The sequence below is a fragment of the Podarcis pityusensis genome, assembly GCF_964106645.2.
Source record: "Podarcis pityusensis genome assembly, chromosome: 2".
Taxonomy (NCBI): Eukaryota; Metazoa; Chordata; class Lepidosauria; order Squamata; family Lacertidae; genus Podarcis; species Podarcis pityusensis.
In genome coordinates, this window is record NC_138029.1 from 5,548,767 (window position 1) to 5,566,131 (window position 17,365).

Genomic DNA, 17,365 nt, shown 5'->3' on the forward strand with positions numbered 1-17,365 from the left:
CTGACTTGTAGGTGTCCCGCCTCACCCTGCACAGAAGTGCTTTCCCTAAAACAAACTGGTTGCAGTGCCATCAAGCCTTGAACGGGAGTACCAGACCTCCCAAATCTCAAAGGCAACAGAAGGCTCCTTGGTAGTAAGTGTCCATTTACAGAGGTGACCTAGGCATCCTAGACAAGATCAAGCCGAGGGTGTACAACAGCAATTGGTGGGGCATCACAGAGCATCGCTGCTGTTTACTGAGAGAGGGAGGGGGCAAGGAGCGGACAGTGATAGGAGCATCAGATTGGCTCTGATGCCACACTTGCACCACACTAAGCTCCCAGCACATTGATCCTTCACCTTTTGGTAAGGGGCAGCAATGTTCAGCAATGGAAAGCCAGGCAAACAATGCTGCCCTCCCTGTGGCATCCTGCTGACTGCTGTTGGGGTGCACATTCATTCTACACTCCATTAAAATCAAAGGGCTTTTCCTCTTTCTTATTTTTGCAGATTGGCTTTGCAGCCAGTATATAAAACAGAATGGTTTATGGGCAATTCAAGAACTCAGGGTGAAGAGGGATAGAGGCCGCAACAGCAGTGCCAACTCTTTAGAGAAAGAAAACTGCTGCTTTGACTGTCACTTTGGTTAAGAGAGAATGCAGCATAGAAATCAATAAAATGAAATTTTAAAAGCACATGTGGGGAACTATGAGGAAATTACTACTAGCAACAAACTTAGATGGGATGGTGATGAATGGATGGAAGGGGAAAGCAAATGGTCTTGAAGCTTTGAGTTTTTATCATTCTGGCCCATATCAAAATTATTACATTTCTCAGTCTTCTTAAGTTCTGAAAATAGGAAAGAACGCAAGAGGCAGGGTCAATAAGGTGCAATTATCATTTAATTAAACTCCAAAGTGTTTTGGTTGCCTTCATAAAAAGGAGACTCATTTCTGCAGTTAGTTAAATAAAAAATGCATCATTATGCAGAGGAACAATCAAGTTAGGAAACATGAGAACTAAAACTAGAATTGCACTTCCTTGACCTTGCCTTTGCAACTTTGCCTATAGGATCTTTTTACATATTGCTTTTCACCAAAGCCACAAAGCAGCTTACAAAACAAAAGCATACAACATTAAAACCATAAATTAACTTTTGAGTCTGTCAGCATGTGGCATTAGTTTTTCCTCCTGTATATATTGCTGACAGACTCAAAAGTTAATTTATGGTCAATCCCTGGGATGGTGGCTAGAAGGGAGAATCATGAAACAATCATACATGGATCACAAGCAATTTGTTGTCAAATCCAGGTGTAATTCTAACCTGGTTGAAATCAATGGTTTTGTCACTGAGCCCAATGACATGAAGATGACTGAACTCACTAGGTAGGATTAGCATGCACCCAGGGCTTAGAAATCTGCAGAGTCATCTGGGTTTATTTCTGGAATGGGACAATCTTCGCTACCAATCTGTTTCCTCTCGTTTCCTCCCCAGTTTTCACTGCTAGCACATTTGCTACCCCACTCCAAGCTGACCACATACCTCACTGAGCTCTATCCTCCTCTCTCGCAGGATGTTTTTCAGGTCTTCTGTCTATATAGTTGCAGAGTAGCACAGGTGCAGCAAAGAATGAGCTGAAGGCCCTTGTCCATCTCTCCAGTGACAACAAGAAAGCAACCTCCAGTTCTTTATTGGGCGACAACTAGTTTTAATCCTGGATTGCCCAAAATGGACTCACCACAAGCCACAAGGTTTTCTCTCATTCTAACGGAATGGGGGCAGTAAAGAGGGAAGTGATACCTGGCCTGATAGTCCTGCTGGCACTGCTTCCTTTGCCGATGCCGCCGATGCTGTCTCCTCGTGTCAAAATGGAAATGCCGCTAAAGCTGCTAGCTTTGGTGACAGGAGGACGTAGATTGCGGGTAGAGCCATCTGAGTCTGTGCTGCTCCAAGGCCTGGGCTCAAGTGACTTCAGATCGCTCTCGGTGCTGCTCTGGCGGCTGCCCGAGGCACGGCTGAGCCCATCCCGGTTACCCCTGCAGCAGAGATGACAGCGGTTAACGCCACTGAGAGCTAGAAAGGTACAGCATGTCTGGACATTCAAGGCATGTGTTGTTTGTGTTAGAAGTACAGACAAGACAAGCACAAGTAGCTACACTGAGAAGGACCAGCTCAGCGAATACCACCCATCACATGAATTAGCATGGAGGCTGGTGAGTTTTACAGGCAGCTCCTGGCAATGTGGGCTGCCATATGTGTAGAATGGTCTGTATCGTAGCTGCTCAAGGCCTACCCAGAAACAGAGATCTAAAAGGCACATTGACCTCCTAAGATACAGATCAGGCAGGGAAAAGAATCTGAATGGTCTTGGTATCTCTTTCTGATCAGACAGCAGATGAACTGCATCTCTCAAACAGCAGGCCTGGACCAGATTAACCATTAAGCAAGCAGCCTAAGGCCCCAGCAAATGTGGGATCTTCCCTTCCGAGATACATTTATTTGGAAGTTCTCCAATGTAGCACACCTATCCTGCTCCTGGCACACATCATTTTCAAAAATGCCTCAAAACAAAACATGGGACCTGTCTCTCATTATGAGACAAGGAGAAAATAGAAGCCACTGTGAATCCAGTAGAAAGAAGAAAACATCAATGGCTGTCTGTCTGGCATGAGAAGATAAAGGAAATTATAGAACATTTCAGAAGAACAGGATAGATAATAGAGAAGGAAGCTACTTCATTGCAGAGTTACAGAGCGGTATATGTAAAAAGAGCAGAAAGGGATGCCTGTGGTCAGAGATGTCTAGTCCTCTGAGAATAGAGCTCAACCAAAAGGACCCCCATGCTAAGCACTTCGAAAATAAATGATGTATTTGGCTTTGAGGCTATATTTGTTTATTCTGTGACTAAATTTATATCCCTCCCTTCTTTCCTGAAAAGATGGCATGGGCAGCTAACAACATTAAACAAACAAATATTTGAACATCTATGGTATTTGGATGTCCGTACTCCCTTCCAAAGGACTGCACAAATAAAAATGCCTTTAAATTCTGCCTGAACATGGCCAGGAAAGGGGACTGCCTAATCTCCCCAGGAGGGAGTCCCAGAGACGAGGTGCTGCCATGGAGAAAGCCCTGTCTTTGCCAGCCACAACAGTAGTGATGTGAAGAGGGCCCCCTCTCTCTCTAATTTTAAACTGTGTGTTGAGGCAGGGACATATGGAGGGAGGTGATTCTTCAAGCGTTGGCTCCCTAGTAATTTTGTGCTTTGTATATGAACACCAACATGTTAAATTGATCCCAGAAGCTCACCAGGAGCCAGCACAGTGCTCTCAGGTTTGGAGTGTTGAGCTCTCCTCCAGGCACAATCATGTGCTCTAACTTGGCCCTATTTGTCCCTAGTTTTGCACCACCTCCGTTCTAGCCATCTACCAGTCCTTTTCATAGCCCAGAGCTCCACAGAAAATCAAGGGGCTTTCCAGCTCCCATGGACCTAAAGAGGACACAATCATGTTGATGGCTCTCTACATCTCACCATGCCGCAAGCAGAGCAAGGGCCTCAACAACAGCAGCAGCAATGCCAGCTGGAAAATTCCCCGGACCATTCAAGAATATTTCATATTCTATAGGTCTCCAGGGGCAGACCATACTCAAATCTCTCCCACCCCTGCAGAAAACCAGCCGCTTAAACTTCACAAGGGAGTGATCTATCCATAAGAAGGTGATAAGACAACCTCTGATCACCACGGAATCACTCCCAACCCATTCCATAACCAAAACAACAACAACAATCAGACTAAATATATGGCCCACGTTCTGTGTTGGACTATTGATGACTTGAGACAACCCTCTGATTGTCATGGCAGCCATGAAGTCCTAAACTGATTTCCAACAGGACAGCTTCCATATGGACACTGAAGTCCTTCATGACCAGCATACTAGGGTTCTACAAAACCACACCAGAATCTGCATCTGCCAGTTCAGGGAGGCTACTGGGCAGCAGGATGGATGATACACCAGCAGCATCCCTATTCTCTATTTTTGGCTAAGTATCAGTCTGCATCTGTATGAGAACTATTTTAATTCTTTTAACATGTGGAATAGTTTTAAATGTTGGTAATGGTTTTTATATATGGAAACAGTGCTTTTTTCCTCAGGGGGTACTCAAGGGTACGCAGTACTGCCCCCCCCCCCGTTGTTGCTAAAAAGTGTAGCACTTACAGGAAAAACTTCATGGTGAGTAGCGGCACCTATTTTTCTAGAAAAAAAGAACTGTATGGAATGGAACTATTTTTAAACTTTTCTTGTTTTGTGGTTGTGATAGTTTTATAATTGTAATATGTTTTGTAATTGTAATATTACTGTTACACACCTGGTACCTTATGGTAAAGGGCAGCTAAAAAATCTAATGTAAATGAATATCAGGTACACCAGCCTGCATCTGTCTCCCAGCTTGACTGGCTTCCTGCCAGCACAGATGGAATCGTGGTTAACTACTGTGACACTCCTCTAGACACATACACACAGTTTTGCCCAGTGCTGTATTGAGTACTTGGGCAGGAAGGGCTCAGTCAGATCAGGAAATGTTGAATGAACAAGTTAACAGGTAGTTTATTTGCACACTTAACATGATTCCTATAATGAGTTTGATAGAAAGTTAATTCAGGCACAGAGACCTGTCCTACATCTTCCACTGTGAAGACAGGTGCAAGAATTCATTCAGTTACTTTAGCACTCTCTTACTCCCTTGTTGTCCAAAGATCCAACCACCTCCCAGGCCAAGTTCCCACTTCTAATTGCATTTGTTGTCATTTAGTGATTTTTTTTTTGCATTCTGTACTGTCGGCTTGCATTTCTCAGTTATTTTCTTGTTTTGTTCTCCTCATTTGGACAAGACTTTCATTTTCTAAAGTCTTCTTCCTTGATGCTGCTTGTTAAGCAAGCCAGAATCCTCCTGACCCTAGTGGTACTTTTCCTAAATTGGGATATACATTCTAGCTGAATTTCTATTATTGCTGCTTTGAACAATTTTATTATGTTTTTAGATATGTTGTAAGCCACCCACAGCGGCTCGGGAAACCCAGCCAGAGGGGTGGGGTATAATGATGATTAATAAATTATTATTATTAATTCTCAAGCATTCCAAAGAGATCTGACTCTTTACTTTTCCTCTCAACTTCTTTTTTACCAATCACCTGCTTTTGGGAAAGTTTCCTCTTTTGAAGTAAAATGTAACTGTGTTGGATTTCTTTTGCAATTGTCCACTTATGTATATGTTGAACATGACAGCAATTTAGGCACTGTTTCCAATCAATTTAACAATATTTACATCATGGACCAGGTCCTGAATTAATTTATTAATGATAAAATTTAAGTCCAGAGTCACACACACACACACACCTGCCTAGCTGGTTTCATCTCCAACCATTGTATGGTACAGTGTTTTAAGATATTTGGAAATTTAGTGGCACGACAGTGCATCAGGAAGAACATATGACGCGAGTATGAGGTTTTGTTTCTTAGATGTAAAAATGGCTAGGTTGGACTCCAGTTGGCTGAAAAGGTATGAGGTGAAGAAATGTCCGTCCCTACAATGGCCAATTGCATATAAGCCACTGTAGACCAGAACTGGAAATGAAGAAGAGGGGAGAAGTTCTAAAATTTTCAACACTAAACTGTCTGCTGAGCAACATCCCCTGGAGCATGTTCTTAGCTGCATCCTTCCACTTGAAGGGGAGCTGCTATGCCTGTACATGAACCCCTCATCTGTGCTGAGCTCTTGCTTTAGTTAGATTTGCACATACGTTAAGGGCAGCAAAGTAGGAAGTCTGATCCATGGGGCACAGTCTGAGTGATGCTACATAAGGATAGTTCGACCTCAAGGGATCATTAAGATTTTTAAAATATTGCATTGAATTGCCTCTTGTTCTGTGGCCAGAAAAGTAGGAGCTCTGTTGATACTGATCAAGAAATGTGCCCTGACATTCCTTTACCTAGGAGCATTTTAAATTACTTTCATGTTAAGCTAGCCCCTGATAACATATTGTTGTACAGAAGGATGAATGGAGAATTAAGTAACTTTCACATCTTTTTAATATCTACCCCACTGAAAAGCCATTTTTATCAGTTTGCAGCATTAGGAGAGAACAAGAGGTAGATCTTGAGCTCTTTTCTGTCTAAGCAGCTGCAGTTTAGGGAAAACTCTGATTACCGCCCCCCCCCCCAATAAAAGATTGCTCATTCAGATGCTCTGCTAACATAGAATGTCTTGCTGTCTTTATTTAAGGGGTAAAGAGGACCCCTGACCGTTAAGTCCAGTACTTGCACTTTTGGCGTACTTTCGAACTGCTAGGTTGGCAGGAGCAGAGACTGAGCAACGGGAACTCAACCCGTCGTGGGGATTCGAACCACCAACCTTCTGATGGGCAAGCCCTAGGCTCTGTGGTTTAGATTATGCAAGACTCTATTCTCGTAAAGGTTCAATGCATGGTGAGGATGGCTGGATCCAGACTGAAATATTCCCAGTTCTTGCATCCAGTCCCCATGCCTAGCCTCCATAAAACTGCAGTTCTAAGCTCACTTACCTGAAAGTGAGCTACAATGAAATAAGTGGAACTTACTTCTTAAGTATATGCGCTTGCACACCAGCAATCTTTTGAATACACCAGTGTTTTAGTTTTATTTGTGTTTGCATGTGTGTGGGAGAGGTTGGACACAAAGTGATGTTACAAAAGATGAGACAATTTGAAGGACTCCACAAGCAGCCATGCATGGTGCAAATTTGCTCTGCAAGACAAATGTATGCAAGAAATCACACAGAGGTACCTAAAGATCTGCCGCCTTTTGTGAGAGCTAGAAGAAAAGCCTTCTTTGGAGAGTCTGTTGGTTAACATCAAAGAAAAGCATTGTTATGGAGTTTCAAGATCCTCTCTCCCTTAAGAAAGCCTGAAGATGGAAGGAAGCATGCATGCATGAGTTGTACTAACCTGCTGTCGTTCAGGAATCCGTTCTGGCCAGACTACCAGCAGACAGAGCCACACAATTTGAAATGGAAACAAAAAGAACAGCTCTCATAAGATATTTGTCCTGGCAAGCTGAAATCAAGGGGCATCTAGGCACTCAAAAAGAAAGGAGTTCAAGATCCCCTGCTAAAATATTCCTATAATTGCAACTAAGTGCAATAAAAGAGGGAAACCCCATGCAAAGGGGGGAAGCAAAAGCAAAGGGGTAGAATAAATTATTTTATATCCAATAATTTATAATCCAATATGTTTTGGATCTATCAGGTCCTTCATCAGAAATTTCTTTTTTTTTAACCTTTTTCTGTTACAAAATTGTACAGACGTAAATCATAAAGTATAACATTGCTGAAAAAATGGGTCACTACGTATATTGTTTTACAGTGATTACAGTAAATCAGTTCAATTAATTCTTCAACCAATCAGTTTGGAAAACACAGAATAATAGGAGTGAGCTAATGAGTAGTGCCAGCTTACACTATATTGTAATATATGTTGCAGGTATTTCTCATCCATGTGTTGTTTCATTTGAATATTTAATAAAATCATAGAATCATACCACACAGTGTAAAAATTATCTCCTTTTTTCCCTATATCCTTGCCATCTTCAATTTTTGCAACAACATTTCCATTTTGGCTGTTTGCCAATATTCATTAATTGCAAGGTTTTCCAAGTTCTGTCTGTTACTGTTCTAGCAACTGTTCATAAATGTATAATTAATTCCTTACTTCTTGATTGGTTTTTATCTGAAGTATGTAAGTTAAGTAAGGCTAAAGACGAAGTTAATGGGATTGTCTGAGCTGTAATCTGAGGTATCTCTTTAAAAACTTCCTTCCAAAATAGTTCTATTTGTGGACATTTGTGGATATTTCCACCACAGTTGAATCTCTCAGTGGCTTTTGATACTATTGACCACGGTATCCTTCTGAACCATCTAGAGTAGTTCGGAGCTGGGTGGGGGCACTGTTAACAGTGGTTCCACCCCTTCCTCCTGGGCTGTGTATAGAAAATGGTTTTTGGGGTTGAGTGTTCAGACCCCATGGCTCTCACTTGTGGGGTGCTTCAGGGCTCCGTCCTCTCCCTCATGCTTTTCAACATCTATATCAGGGACGTCAAACTCCCGAGAGACTGCGATCTACTCCCGGGGGGGGGGAACCCATGGGGGGGGGGGGCAAAGTTGTTGAGCCGCTTTTTTTAGCAGTGAATGCAATGGTTCTGCCGATTTTTTGGGGGGGGGAGCAAAAAAATCCCTAACCAGGTAGTAAACATGCAGCTATAGCTCTGTCTTCCATTTTTGCAATCGTGCACAAATGAAGGACAGAGCGAGGGGGCGAAGCCGGATGCTCCCCACCCGGCTTTCACCTGGGGATCAACCTGTCAATCACGGTTGACCGGATGGACATCCCTGATCTATATGAAGCTTCTGGGAGAGATCATCAAGGGTTTGGGCTGGGTGTTCACCAGTATGCAGATAATACCCAACTCTACCTCTCTTTTAAATCAGAACCAGTGAAGGCAGTGAATGTCTTGTGTGAGTGTCTAGAGGCAGTTGGAGGATGGATGGCGGCTAATAGACTGAAGTTGAATCTTGACAAGGCAGAAGTACTGTTTTGGGGGACAGGGGGTGGGTAGAGGTGGAGGACTCCCTGGTCCTGAATGGGGTAACTGTGTCCTTGAAGGACCAGATGTGCAGCCTGGGAGTCATTTTGGATTCACAGCTGTCCATGGAGGCACAGGTCAATTGTGTCCAGGTTAGCTGTCGACCAACTCCATCTGGTACGGCAGCTGAGACCCTACTTGCCTACAGACTGTCTCACCAGAGTGGTGCATGCTCTGGTTATCTCCCGCTTGGACTACTGCAAAGCTCTTACCTTTGAAGGTGACTCAGAAACTATAACTAATACAGAATGTGGCAGATAGACGGGCGACTGGGAGCAGCCGCCTGGACCATGTAACACCGGTCCTAAAGAATCTTCACTGGCTCCCAGTATGTTTCTGAGCACAATTTGAAGTGTTGGTGCTGACCTATAAAGCCCTAAACAGCTGCAGCCCAGTCACTCCAGGGGTCTTCTAGCGGTTCCCTCATGGCGAAAAGTGAAGTTACAGGGAACCAGGCAGAGAGCCTTCTTGGTAGTGGCGCCCTCCCTGTGGAGCACTCTCCCATTAGATGTTAAGAAAATAAAGAACTACACAACTTTTAGAAGACATCTGAATGCAGCTCTGTATTGGGAAGTTTTTAATGTTTTAAACATTTTACTATGTTTTTATATGTTTTATATGTGCTGTAAGCTGCCCAGAGTGGCTGGGGAAATGTAGCCAGATGGGCAGGATATAAATAATACAGTTGTTGTTGTTGTTGTTGTTGTTGTTGTTGTTGTTGTTAAGTATGTACCTATAACTTGGCATCTTCTTCAGCATAATTTAACACCTCAGTGTTAAATATCATCCATGCACAATTTTGAGTGAAAGTGCCATAGTAGTTGCTGACACTGTTTTATATGGTGTTTTTTGTCTATAAATTGTTCCACTTATCCTCAATGTATATCCCAATTTAGTTCCCACCAACTTTTTAGATTTTGCTGAGGGCAAAATTGGTTCTCAATAAGGGTTCTGTATAAAAGGGAAATTTATCTCTTAGTCATTATACTATCTCTTATTACAATCTATTTATATTCTGTTTGCTTGTGGCATCATTTTTTATTTGTTTATTTGTAATAAATTATCTTAAACAATATCCTAACATCCATGAAATTTTATTATTTTCTAAATCTATTTACATTTCTCCTACTGTAAGAGGTTGCCCCTTACTATAATAATCTTTAAAGTATTATAAATGGTTTTCTTTCCATTATATGATCTGTTTTTATTTTGAAATAAAGGATTTCGTTCTATCAGAATTATAGGTGGGTCCTATAATGTGACCAAATTTTCCCATATTCAAAATGATGGTAAACCAACTCATTGATCAAAGCTTATTTTTCATTAATTCTAATGCCCTTATAGGAACATTATCAATCGCTATATCCCATGTTGACAACTGGATTCTCTTATTGGATGACATCAATTCCACCATAGGCCTAAATTGGCTTGCTTCATAATAGTTCAGGGAATTTCAAAATGCAGAAGCTCAGTCTTTTCTGCATTCTGGAATTCCCTGGGGGATCCAAAACGTGTTGGGCTATAAACTACTGGACATAAAAATATTGGATATTCCCCCTACCTCTTTGCTTCCTGCTCCCCACCCCACCCCTACCCCAATAACTAGTCTCCAACTGAAATTTAAGTATGCTCACTGACCTAGGGAGATCTGTAATTTGATTTATACGTGCAGCTCAAGACACACATTTTTACGTAGAACTTATATAGTTAAAAACGCCCAATTACTATTAAAAATGAGGTATTAGTTTCTCCCTAAAAATAAGGAACAAGCAGTTTACAACCAAAAGGTTAACCATCTTGACAGTTCAGCCCCCTTCATTTTTGCTCTCCCTGCTTGTCCTCACTTCCCTGATGCTACTGATTTTTTTGGTCCGATGGTGTTAGCAGAAGACTGGGGGCCCCTTTGCCTCCCAATGGCCCAGTTACTGTGGAGTTACATTGGAGTTTGCCTGCTTTGGTTGACCATCTGAACTCTAAGGGTGTAGCAAAACAATAGAGTTTATACAAGAGTGGGGGGAAATTGTGGATTATTATTTTTTTAAGCTAGAGCAACTAACTTGTATTTCTGAGGTTTAAAATATCATTGTAAAACAGCTTCCTTTGATTACGTACATTCTTTTTGGATCCATGATGGTCACCCAGCAGAGGGTGCATCCAAATCCCACCCCCTTTTGTTAACCATTTAGTTAAGTAATGTTAATTCAGTATGGACCATTCAAAATGAATTTCAACCTCCTTGCCCAACATGGTTGGTATGCCTAACTGCTCAGCATTTGCAAGCACCAAATTCCTTTAAATCCATGAAGTACTGATAGTAAATCAACACAAGATGATTGTAAAATGAATAAACAGAATGTTTAACAACTTCTGCATACAGCAGCAACAATATCCACAGCCCTGATTGAAGGCAAATGTTGACAGTGCTGGACTGTAGAACCTTTTCTTGGTGACTGGATAGGAAAAGGATAAACTGTTTAAAATCAGATTAGAACTCATGGTAATGCATGAGAGAAACCTAATGAAAAAGACAGCTTCATTAAGTATATATTTCTATGAGCCCACGAATTGTTTGTGGATACTCAATGCTACAACACTGCTGAAGCTAAATAGGCATGAACCTAGACAACTAGAATAGAAGATCATGTAGGAGTAGGATTTTTTAAAATGGTTTTCATGCTCACCTCTCGTGCAAATATGCGTTCTCTAACCCTTTGATACTCCTCCTCTCGCTCTTCTATGGATTTACTCCTCCGTCCATCTTGCAGTGGGATTCTGATCTAGATTGACAAACAGAATTTACCTTAGTTAAGACCTTAGTATACATTCACCACAGCAGCAAGGAAAAGTATGCAGTGAAGAATTGATTTATGAACACTATAAGCACATGGGGGGATCACATTGACACAATGCTATGGTGCACAGATTTGCTACCTAAATTGTGCATTCCAGAGGCACATTTCATTTGGCACAACTCTTCCTTTTGAACTAAGAGCATCATTTCCAGAGAGCTGAGTGAGTTAACTTAGGAAATTCTGTGTAAGATGTCACTGCTGCTGAAAAGTACAAATGGGAATTATTTTGCTTCCAAGTATCACAATCAGCCAACATCAATCAATTCCCACTGTTCTGAAACATGGAGTCCACACCACAGGTAGGCACACCTACACAAAAAGGTGATAATGCAAACTGCACTACTTCCATCGTGACATCTGTCGCCTCCCCATTTACATTAAAAGTTACCCCTCTTTGTTAGGAGGAAAGGCCAACGTTAAAATATTATTTACTTCTCCATTCACTATTCGGATAGCATACCTGAACAAAAATAAACCTTGAAAAACAAAAGTTGCTCTTAACTCTTAGCCCCAGCAGTGAAGATTGGTCCTTACCAATGACTTAATCAAGTGAAGTTTTGGTTAATTCAGTTAAACCAGCTAAAGCCTGTAGACCTAGTCATTTGTTGGCTTTCTGTTAAGGGTACTTTACATGGATAAAGGCTTGCACAAGGCCAATTGTTGAGGCTGAATATGAAACAACACTGGAAAACTCCCAGTTTCAATTCTGTGTGCTGACCATCACACCTTGCTGATTTGTTATGTGTCTTCCCTCATCCTGGCCTATGGTTTTACCATGGTGATGACTTTAAAATGTGGCAAAGCAACAAGGCAGCTGTCAGGCTCTCTTGCATGTCTGTAGAAAAACTCAGTGGCAGAGTACGTGCTGTGTATGCAAAAGGTCCCAGTGTCAGTCTTGTCATCTCGAGTTAAAAGGACCAAGTAACAAGTGGTAAGGAAGAGTGCTGCTGCCAGTCAGAGCAGAACAAATGAGATTAAATGGATCATACTGGACTAGATGGTGTGAGGTATTTTCCTATACTCCTGTGCAATGAAAATTTTACTTACTACATTGTTTTTCTACAGTGCCCTTCCTCAGCAAATCAGCAACAACTATCAACCAGCAGGCTACCCACCTCAAATCCAACTTCTTCTAAGTCCCCAAGGACCTAGAAAGCAGTTTTTTACACAGCTCTGTAAGCTGTTGAATTTCCCATAGTTCCCGTATGGTGCACTGATCTGTATGCAACGATAGGACACCTCAGCAAATTTGTTTTCCCCCTTTGTTTGAGGGCTCTATAAAGAGAACTGGACACCTAGTGCAGAACAACTGCTACGTTTGTGCACATAAGCCCCAAGAGAGCCCTTGGCATTCGCATCACACAAAGACTTAAGGAGTGTGAGAGGCACCTCTCTCACCTGATTATCATCTCGATCAATGCTGGCGTCATCTCGTTTGAGGATAAACCTCTGCGGAAACTCAGAGTTCTTCTCATCTTTGATGTGGTCAGAGAACCTTTGTTCAGGGCTGCAATGAAGAGCCAAACGAGCTTTCATGAGGAAGGGTGGTGAAAAACTAAGGAGACTGAATGCTGTATCAGCCCAGCTGGCAACGTTTCCCTTTTTTTTAAGGGAAATTCCCTTATTCCGAATAGGATTTCTCGCAAGAAAAGGGAAACGTTGACAGCTATGTGTATCAGAGGAATGCATTCATCATCCCTATCAACCACGACAGGAAATGAAAGGACTAAAAAAGGCATACGGTTGCAATCGAAATTATTCAACACCCATTGCAAATTGGGTTCATTATCAAAATTTACAGACTTTCAGCTGTTTGCAATGAGCAAAACAAACAAAAGCAATTGAAATACTTCAAAACAATGCATGCTTCAAGTGGTTTCCCCAAATTCAGCTGAAATTACAACTTATACAGGCTTCTCCAGTCTCACTATTCACAAGAGCACAAATACACCAGGTGTTGTCTCAAGCACACCTGATGCAATTAATCAAGGGCTTCATTAGTTGCACCAGGTGTGCTTGAGCTGGAACACATGAAATACCTGGACTGGCTAGGGCTTTGCTGAGTATCAAATTTAGCTGCGTGTTAGAAATATGCCTAAGTCAAGAGAATGGTCCAAAAAGGTAAGAGAAGAGATCATTTCCCTTCACAAACAAGGAGCAGGATACAAAAAAATAGCAAAGGCAAGTGCAGTAGAGACTAAGCTGCAACCAGGAAGCCGCCAATTCAAATCTCACATCTGCCAGGAACTCAACAGGAAACCTTGAGCAACTGATTTTTTCACATACTAATCCTAACAGAGGAAATATGGAAATAATAATACTATCCTGACATACACAAATGCTGTAAACTTTACTGAGATCATATGGGAAGAGTTCTGAATACCCAAAAGAGATATATAAATTATAAGAATTATTTTTTCTAATTTTATCTCCCTCCCTCCCATCCACTAACTGGCTTAAACCCATTCTTGCCTTACATTCTCGTGTTACTGGTCTTGTTGATAATGACGGCTTTCCCAGTTTGGTCTACGTTGTGGTCCATGCCAAAATAGGCAGCAACCCGGTGTAGAAGCATTCTGTGGTATGAGGTCATTTGGGGAAACTTCTTGAATTGATTGCTGACAGCAGCCAAGTTCAAATGGGGATGGAGAGGGGGGGAAGAAGAGAAGAGAAAATAAGACACTCTTAAATTTAAGCAAGCATTATCTTAAACTAGAGCCTAGGGCAAGGTGACCTAGTCTCACTGAAATGAAAACAAGGGAACATGAAAGCCCACAGACTCTCGGGTATCTGCAACTTGTAATTTTTTAAAAAGAGTACTTCACTGCTGGCACTGCTATGTAAGGGGCACAGTAAAAAAACAGAAGCACATAAGGAACCTCTTTATTGGAATACTGTCTTCCGCAACAAAGCCAGGGGCTAAATTCAACATAGTGCGAAGTTCAATTGGACTTTTCCACATTTCCATTAACTTGTTCTGGGTCCTCCCCCATCATATAAAGCAGATTTAGGAGGTGCAGGGAGGGACACAGGAGTCGGGGAGGAATGGCCAAGCGTGTGGGCGGACCCCACTCTGCACACCCAACAATCTAGTTGAATCCCAGCCAAGACACATGTTTTCATTGGAACATTTGATTATTGCAATTCAGAACCTAAGATTCAACCACTAGGAGACCCCAGAACTGTGCAAGTTCACTGTGACCAGAGTATAACAATAAGAATTTAACAGATCACAAACTGGTTTTTTCATAGACTGCTAACTGGCACTCTTAAATCTTTTTCTGGACAATCTTGAACATCTGCAACAGGAGTGGGCAGACCTCAGACTTGTGGGATCTATTTTGTTTTCTACTAGAACCCTGGCATCTACCAACCAGAGCCAAATGCAAAGCAATGACTAGGTCAAGCAGACACATGCTAAGAGTTAAGAAACAGGATGCCTCTGAACACAGGCTCAGTCCAGGAGTTTGTAATCAGTTCCCTAATCTAGCTGACAAGAGCTTTCGCTCAAAAATCCACACCAAAAATTAGTCCATCCTCCTATCCAAGAATTCTTTTTCAGCAACCTAATGTAGATGGGGGAACTTTTCATTGTTGCTACAGGTAACTCACATCCTATGCTTATTTTATGTACATGATTGCAGCTTTGTGCAGGAAAAATAAAGAGATAAATGGGGAGAGAAGGAAACCCACTCTTCATTTATTTATTTCCCGCGCAAAGCTTCCCTGGCTTTAGAAAGGCAGTGAGGTCTGGCAGCGTCAGAGCGAGGTGCCGGGCTTTGGGACGGAACCCTCCTGCCTCTTTCCCAAAGCCTGGCAAGCACTTACCAGGCTTTGGGAAGGTGGCAAGGGGGCTCTGTGACTCTGCCAGAGCTCTCGTGCCACCTTCCCAAAGCTGGGGAAGCCCAAGATTACAGTTGTGCATTGGTGGGGGTGGGAAATAAATGGAGACTGGGTTTCTTCTCTCTGGTTATTTATTTTCATCACCCACACACTCAAAGTTATGATCATGTTAAGTAAAATAAGCCCTTGTCTCCTTTCCAAAGCCAAGCAAGCAGCCCTCTATCTTGCATATGGACAGCTGTTGTTGTTGTTAGAATCATAGAATCATAGAGTTGGAAGAGACCACAAGGGCCATCGAGTCCAACCCCCTGCCAAATGTTGTTGTTATCATTTACTGTATTTATACACTGTCCTATACCCAGAGGTCTCAGGGTGGTTCACAGAACAAAATCAAAATATAAACCACAAAGTATATAATCAAAATAAAAACAACAACCCAATAACCCCTTCCCACATTTTAAAAGGGCATAGGACTCCTGGCATCTGTAGGGGATTTGGGGGGGGGGGGCGTCTCTTCCTCTGGCAATTGCAGCACCCAACAAGGCATAAAACCTCAGCAGAGAACACCCTAGGTTGGCTCTTGACCTCAAACACTTCCTTTTCTGAGAGCTCCCTATTTCATGTCTGGGTTGGACTGGGAGGCCCCCAATTCGGCCAGTTCTCCAGAGGCCACCCACTGAGCCCCAGTGGCACCCTGAGACCTGGAGGGACTAGGAGTGGGAGTGACCTCCTGTTGAACTTCCCCCTGAGTGGGAGGAACAGACATCTTAGCCCGTTTTGGTGGTAAGGGAAGTCCATCCAGACATGGCTCCTGGGAGCGGAGTTAGGGGGAGGTGGGGGAGCACCCAGCTTTGTCTGGTGAATAGCCCCTCTTTCACCTATGCCTGCACGTGTACTGCTTGTGCTTGCGTTTACTCTTATGGCGGTGAAGCAAGCTGGTCCATGTGTAAAAAAAACCCTGAGGTGATCAACCCCGTCATCCATGAAGGCCATTTTGGGATGATGATGACGATGGTGGTGGTGGAAGGCCTCAGAAACAGAGGAAGTTTACATACTCACTCCCGCCTGTTTTTGCGAAGAACCTGGAGAATCACCAAAGCTAACCTGCCTGGGATATCCAAATGTATAGGCCTCCTCCGTTGTGCCATCACAAGGAGAGAGGCTGCCCTGCTGAGGCGAAGTCATCCTGCATGCAGATGCAGTGCAAAAGGAGGAACGAATGAGACTGAGCACACGGCAGCCGTTGCTCAAACTCCCAATTAGCACTGGGACCTGAAAGTGCAGCAATAATTCAGCCAGTCAAGGCAGGGAGAGAGCACAGTGATTGTGAAAGCCACTAGACCAGGTGCAGCGATCACGTCTCTAGGTGCTGTTGGGGCCTCCTGGAGAAACAAAATGGTGTTCCCACCCTTTTTTCAGAAACCCAGGCTCCTGGCCCTGTCACCTGTGGACTCCTTCTGTGCCTGCTCAGCAATCCAGGCAGAATCTAGCTGCCCCCTACACTCTTTCCTTCCCCAGATAACTGGGGGCAGGGGGAGGAACATGAATAGAACAAAGGAAAATGGAAAAGGGGGTGGGGGTTCAACAGGAAAACACAATAAAAAAAACTCACTCAGAAATGTGATCTACTGTAGCAGACAGGATGTAGGAGAGGACTAGACAAAGGGAAAATCTACACAAAACAAGCACTCAAGCAAAAGTTTCTCTCTCACCCAGAGAGATACAGGAAGACCAACAGTGTCGGTCTGGAGAGGAAGGATGACTCCTCCCCTCTAGAGAGGATGCTGCAAGTTGAAGACCCTATCTGTCTCCAGAAGGGGGAGTCATCCCTATCAGGAATGTAGCCCCCATCCATCTGGTAAATGTGGGATATGTTTACCGCTGGAATCCTGATTTATCAGCTGAGCAGGTAAGAATCCAAGCCACACCAAGTGCATTTTTCACTAAGTGGTGCCATTTAATGTCACATGTAGATAACTGCAAGTAGGGCAACCACCATCAAAGTATATCTATA

The 17,365-nt window shown here is 42.8% G+C and overlaps 2 protein-coding genes across 9 annotated transcripts in view; one reads left to right on the forward strand and one right to left on the reverse strand.

The window, feature by feature from the left end:
* R3HDM2 (R3H domain containing 2) overlaps positions 1-17,365 on the reverse strand; it is an 87,017-nt gene that overhangs the window by 31,696 nt on the left and 37,956 nt on the right. For 4 of the 8 annotated variants that reach the window (XM_080989769.1, XM_080989770.1, XM_080989773.1 and 1 more), the window contains exons 8-13: positions 13,986-14,126; positions 12,907-13,015; positions 11,338-11,433; positions 6,964-6,995; positions 6,803-6,856; positions 1,781-2,016 (exon numbers count right to left, since the gene is read on the reverse strand). In XM_080989769.1, the coding sequence (XP_080845895.1) occupies positions 1,781-2,016; positions 6,803-6,856; positions 6,964-6,995; positions 11,338-11,433; positions 12,907-13,015; positions 13,986-14,126 (668 nt within the window). The remainder of the gene's footprint in view (positions 1-1,780; positions 2,017-6,802; positions 6,857-6,963; positions 6,996-11,337; positions 11,434-12,906; positions 13,016-13,985; positions 14,127-17,365) is intronic. The other 4 variants (XM_080989771.1, XM_080989772.1, XM_080989775.1 and 1 more) reach the window with 1 other exon arrangement.
* The window catches only part of LOC308468285 (inhibin beta E chain-like), a 134,726-nt gene continuing 125,603 nt past the window's right edge, over positions 8,243-17,365 (forward strand). The window contains exon 1 of the mRNA XM_080990393.1: positions 8,243-8,577. The gene's annotated coding sequence lies outside the window, so the exon portion shown is untranslated. The remainder of the gene's footprint in view (positions 8,578-17,365) is intronic.